We start from the raw sequence: 5604 nt of genomic DNA on the forward strand, positions 1-5604 counted from the left end.
ATATATGTATATATACACATACATATATATAGTCGTTTGGTGTAATCCATAAAATATGACATATGGAAAACATGACCAGAACAGATGAACAGACTCTAAGGATAATAATATTAACCTGCCATGTTGTAATACATTCTTGGAAGGCTTTTCAAGTTTCTTGTGGATGTGGTTTGTTTGATATTCAAGAAGCATATTTACATGCGTCTACCAAACTAAACCCCATAACTTCCCCTTAATTTGCTTTGTACTTTTTGTGACAAAAGTTTGCATAAAGTTTCTCAACACTTGAATCATATCTTCAGTCTTTTTCTGTCCTCTTTTCTCTCTATTTTAATTTATTTTTTTACTTTTCTACTATGTTATCTTCAACACCTGTACAAACATACACACACACCTGTGTAATGTGGCTGCAGGTGTGAGCTGACAGCTGGATGTAGTAGCCGTACTGCTGACAGGCAGATTTCACTGTTTGACCTGCCAGGGTGGTTCGCAGACAGAGATATGCAATGAAACAATTGTAGTTTAGTTCCAGCTGGTAACCTGCTCTCTGTTGGTGCCTGATAGCAAAGAGAGCGGAAAGAGAATTTTTGAATTGAATTTATTGCTTTACTTTATTGACAGTTCTGGTTGGTTTAGTTTCTCTCGAGCACGCTACTTAATCACTTACGTCTCACTTTTACAGTTCGATCTTTCACAAGCTATTTTCAAAGGAAATATAGCTTTCTGCGTTAGTTATTAGAATACAATACATAAGTTTACCTGGTAGGAAAAACATGCTTAAAATGTACATTAATGCAGAAAAACATGGTTAAAATGTATCTTCCAAACAGGAACCATGAAACTAAAATGAAAAGAAACAGAACTTTAGTTACCTATGTCCATCACTTATTCAGCTTAACTGAATCAAAACTACTTGATTTAGGTTAATCAAATAATATATGAAATGATTATGTTATTCTTTGTTGAATAAATATATACATCAATTGTATCGATATGTAACATCTGGCTCAACTTCACAAGCCCCAAAAGAAGTAGTGGCTGCAGTTAGCTGCCTCAAAATAAAAAAAAAGTCTAGATGTCCACACTCTCCTTCAGGCATGATGAATGATGACATCATGATGAAACTAACAGCTACCTCTTGTACAAATCCTAGAAGACCGCAGGGTAAAATGCAGACTCAAGTCTTAAAAATATATGTCAAAATCATTTCAAATAAAGTATTTTTAGTTTCTGCGTCTGGACCACATCCATCTTTGCTGTGGCTGTCTGTGTAAGAGTGATGACCACAACACTGCAGCTTACAGGAGACATAACAAAATTATGTTGTCTGGGACCTTCTAATTGCTCTAACTGTGATTTAGTCTGTTTGTGTTTTGATGCCAGTCTGTCGCTGCTGTGTTTCTCTCTTGTGCTCTCTAAAGTCCTCTCCTTCTTCTTCTTCTTCTTCTTCTTCTTCTTCTTCTTCTTCTTCTTCTGCTTCTGCTTCTCCTCTCAGCCTGTTTCGATCCAGTGATCTCCATAGTTACATGGTTGAGTTCAAGTGTATAGAGGTTGAACAGATTGATTAAGAGGAAGTCACCCAGAATAAAGAGTGAGGTCATTTTGGGGTCAGCTGGGTAGAGGCTATGGCGGCAGAGAAAGGCCAGAGTTTAGTTGGCTTTGGTTCCTTTCCCTCTGCCTCTCCCTCTTAATCTCTCTGTTTGAGCTCTGAGGTCAAGGGGGTTCATTTGAGTTCAGAGAATAATTCACAGTGTTTTTGGCTCTAGGTAACATTCATCTTTAAGTTTAGTTTGATGTGAATGCAGATAGATGAACGAAGAAGATTAAAGTCAAGCTGCCCAATTTGCTTAACTCTGCTCCACGGACTTCTTATCATCTGCTTTCTGTCCAGCCGAGTCACATTTCAGATTCTTTCTGACACGTCCTTTGGCATCTTTTTATAATTAGAAGTGCTATGTTCGTCAGAAGTGGGCCTCTCAGCAGCAGTAGAGCGGTTTGACTGGCAGGCTGCTGCAGTTTGAAGGACGTGACAGGGTGAACTGATACTGTACTGGACATGTGATGTGTAAACCAATCAATGTTCGATTCGCCTGGCGGCCGTCTGTGGCTGTGTGCAGACAAAGATTGCGGTAGTTAGTTACGCTCGGCTGGTGCCATTTACTTTCCTCTGCATGGTGAAAGATCAATCGACAGTCATCCATCCAAACATCCATATGGGTGTTAAAAGGCAGAGCACCACTAAGGACATGTCTCAGGATATTCAGCCTGAATTGATCCGGAGATCACCAGCAAGCTGTGACTCCGCCCTGATGTTTTAGTTAATCAATCATTTTGGACAAATTTTTTTCAGTAGAATTACGTACTAAAGCTGGTTCAGTTTGCAACGCAAATGTCATGGTGGAAAAAGAAACTTGTTTTTTAAGGCTACACAAAATTATTTCTTACAAGAAGCAGGTTTCTGATTTCCTGTTCTTTTTGGTAAGGAGACCAGTGAGGCCATTGGAGTGCACACACACCCATTTCCTGGTACATCCTTTGCTAATAATAATACTAAGTTACTCCTGGAGCACAATTTTTCTCAAGGAAGGAGAAAAGTTCAGCATAAGTGAAGCAGGTGAGAAAAAACTGAGACCCTGTAGGAACTGGGTGTATATCATCAGCCTTAGACTGGATGATGGATGCCCTTTCCTGTTGTGATAACACACACTTTGTATCGTGAAATAGAAATGTGAGCCTGTAGGTTCTGGTTTGTCTCACAGAACAACATGTGGTTACGGTGATGGCAATTGTGTTCAGGGTCTGCAGACAAGGCTGTGTTTGTTATTAGGTTTTACAGCACGGACTGACATGTGCAGTCATTCTTGTCTTTGCTCTTCCTTCAGGTTTTGTGCCTCAGTCTTCTTGTCCAGTTATCTGTCTTTATTCTCTCTTTTTCTCTGGTGAGCCAGCTCTCTTCCCTCTAGGTCTCTACCTCTATCAGTCCCTCCATTGCTCTTTTCTCCCGTCCTGTAATCTAATAACTGTTAATTGGTTGGTAATGAAGTTGTCATAGTAAAGAACGTCATGTCCACTCCTCGACTATATTATGTTTCCCGGTAACGCTCCAATTCATTTCCTGGAGAGTAGCGGACAGAGAGGATTCGTTGATAATGTGATTTCTGTCGTCATGCTCATTGATTTTGACTTATGTTTATGTCTTCTTAGTTAATGTTGGCGGGTTATCAGCTCTGTGTTTGTGTGTCAGTCTCTGGATGTGCTTTAATGCCTGGGAATATTTGATTACAGTGATCTGGGCATGGTTAGTTTCACAGTATGTCTCCCTCTGCTCTCATCCAGCCTCATCATATTCCATCTCCTCTCTTCTCAAGAGAGCTGTCTAGATAATGCTGCTGTCAGTTTTTCAAAAAGCTTTTTCAGCTTGTGTTTTGAGTTTAGAAAGAGTAAAATGTTTTGGTTAACAACTGTCTGGGCTTTACATCCACCGGCTTCAGCTCCAGGGAAGAAATCCATGAAGCCTCCATTGACTGTCCTTGTTTTCCCAGGTGAAGGTCAACATCATCGGGGAGGTGATCGAACAGGGCTCCACCAACCTGAGGATTGACCCTGCAGGTTTCAGCCCCCACGCTGCAATCTACTCCATGCGTCCAGACATCCGCTGCATCATACATGTGCACACTCCTGCCACGGCTGCTGTAAGTTCACGCTACGCTGAACGTGTTCAAGCCTGTCCTACAAGCCAATGGACCGTCAAACTCCTGATAAACCTGCAGACCACCTGAAGCTGTTTTTGACAGAGAATGTGATAATCAGACGTTGGATTGTTTTAGGGAGGTTTAGTAATTTGAAGGGTGTAATTATAACACATGTTAACTGAAAAGGAAAACTGATCTGTAAATAGATGCTGTTATGTGAAGAGATTGTGATATTAGAGATAGTTGCCTTTACACAGTGTCAGCTGCAGACTCCTATGAATAAAACAGCTGTAACACACCTGTCAAAGCTTCCCATCTCTTATATGTCTCTGCTGCCTTCTTTTCACGTTTCTCCTGCTTTAGGTGTCATCAATGAAGTGTGGCATCCTGCCCATTTCCCAGGAGGCCTTGATCCTGGGTGATATTGCCTACTACAACTACCAGGGCAGCCTGGATGACCAGGAAGAGCGCAGAGAGCTGCAGAAGGCCCTGGGACCTACGACAAAGGTAAGAAAACCAAGGAAACTAAGCACTTAGCAATGTCGTCCAGCTGGACAGTCCTCATTGTTCGTAAGGGAATAGCTCGCTTAGAGATACTCTTAATGAGCTTTCTTGCTGACTGTTAGATTAGGTTAGACTGATACCTCTAAGTCTGTGTGGTAAATATGAAACTACATCCAGCAGCCAGTTAGATGAGCATAGGGCTGAGACTAAAGAAACAGCTAGCAAGTTCATGAACATATTGTACCTATTTTTTTAATTACATACAAAAAAACTAAGTGTAAAAACAACACATTGTAGTTTTTCGAGGGAGTTTGGCCAGATGCAGCGATGTTAAAAAAAGATATGAAAATAAGTGAACATTTCAGAAACCTTAGAACAATTGGTAAGGCTGCGATGTGTGGCAATGATATCTCGCAAGGTATTTGTATTATTTTCAAAGAAGGGATGTTTTTATTCCTTGTCCTTGCAGTCAAGAAAGAGAAATGGACTCATTATCAGGGTGTGGTGTATTTCAAATAGGAAACAGTAGCAAGACATTCATAGCAGCACATCCTGTTGAAATATCAGTGGTATTTGGATTATCTTCCGCACCTCTTTATTTCTGTCCCTACATGCGCTTCCCAATGTGTGTTTCGTGCTTGGCTTTAGAGATCCACAGAATTGAAATTGGCAAAAAATTCAGGGAATTTAAGGGAATTTCCACTGCCGGTCTGCTTCCAGGTCCTGCTGTCGTCATCCAGTGGCCCAACCTTTGTTGATACATGGAACCAGAAACATTTTGGTGGTTACTTATTAATTACAGGGCCTGTCACATAGTAGTTATACAGCCACAACTAAAGCAAGTTAGACAAATGGACCTCCTAAGACTGTTTGATCGGACTAATCACTGTTTCTGTGTGCGTTACAGGTTTTGGTGCTGAGGAATCATGGCGTGGTTGCTCTCGGGGAGACCATCGAAGAGGCCTTTCACTACATATACAATGCCCAGTATGCCTGCGAAATCCAGGTACACACACACAAAAAGTCGCTCACTGTTGCTGTTAGCTAATTCTAGCTTCCCCTGCACTTGTATTAGACCAACACGGCAGCAGCTTTCCCACTAAATCTCAGCCATTTTCACATTTCCCCACTCTCACTATTTTAACAACACTCTATAAGTCTATCTTATCTATCTAAGTAATCTCTTGCATTGTGGAAAATGTTGGCCAGACAGTCTTTCATCCAGGCTTTTAAGAGTTTGATGAGGGGAGTAACAAGCTAATGTGTTGTTGTTGATGTCAGTCCAACGCAGCATTAAGAGTAGGATGTTTTTCTTCCTTTTCTTTATTGAGCCAGTAAGAAAGCTGAAAGTAGGATGGCAGAGGGAATTTCAGGATCAGGAAGGAGAACCACCATGTTTCTACAGTAG

The 5604-nt window shown here is 41.0% G+C and overlaps 1 protein-coding gene across 5 annotated transcripts in view; it reads left to right on the forward strand.

Annotated features, from left to right (window-relative positions):
• Nucleotides 1–5604, forward strand: part of add3a (adducin 3 (gamma) a) — a 99935-nt gene that overhangs the window by 78139 nt on the left and 16192 nt on the right. For all 5 annotated transcript variants that reach the window (XM_035660777.1, XM_035660775.1, XM_035660774.1 and 2 more), the window contains 3 exons: nucleotides 3543–3692; nucleotides 4056–4199; nucleotides 5104–5202. In XM_035660777.1, the coding sequence (XP_035516670.1) occupies nucleotides 3543–3692; nucleotides 4056–4199; nucleotides 5104–5202 (393 nt within the window). The remainder of the gene's footprint in view (nucleotides 1–3542; nucleotides 3693–4055; nucleotides 4200–5103; nucleotides 5203–5604) is intronic.

This window comes from Morone saxatilis, unplaced genomic scaffold (genome assembly GCF_004916995.1).
Source record: "Morone saxatilis isolate NCDOM2014 unplaced genomic scaffold, NCSU_SB_2.0 Contig17, whole genome shotgun sequence".
Taxonomy (NCBI): Eukaryota; Metazoa; Chordata; class Actinopteri; family Moronidae; genus Morone; species Morone saxatilis.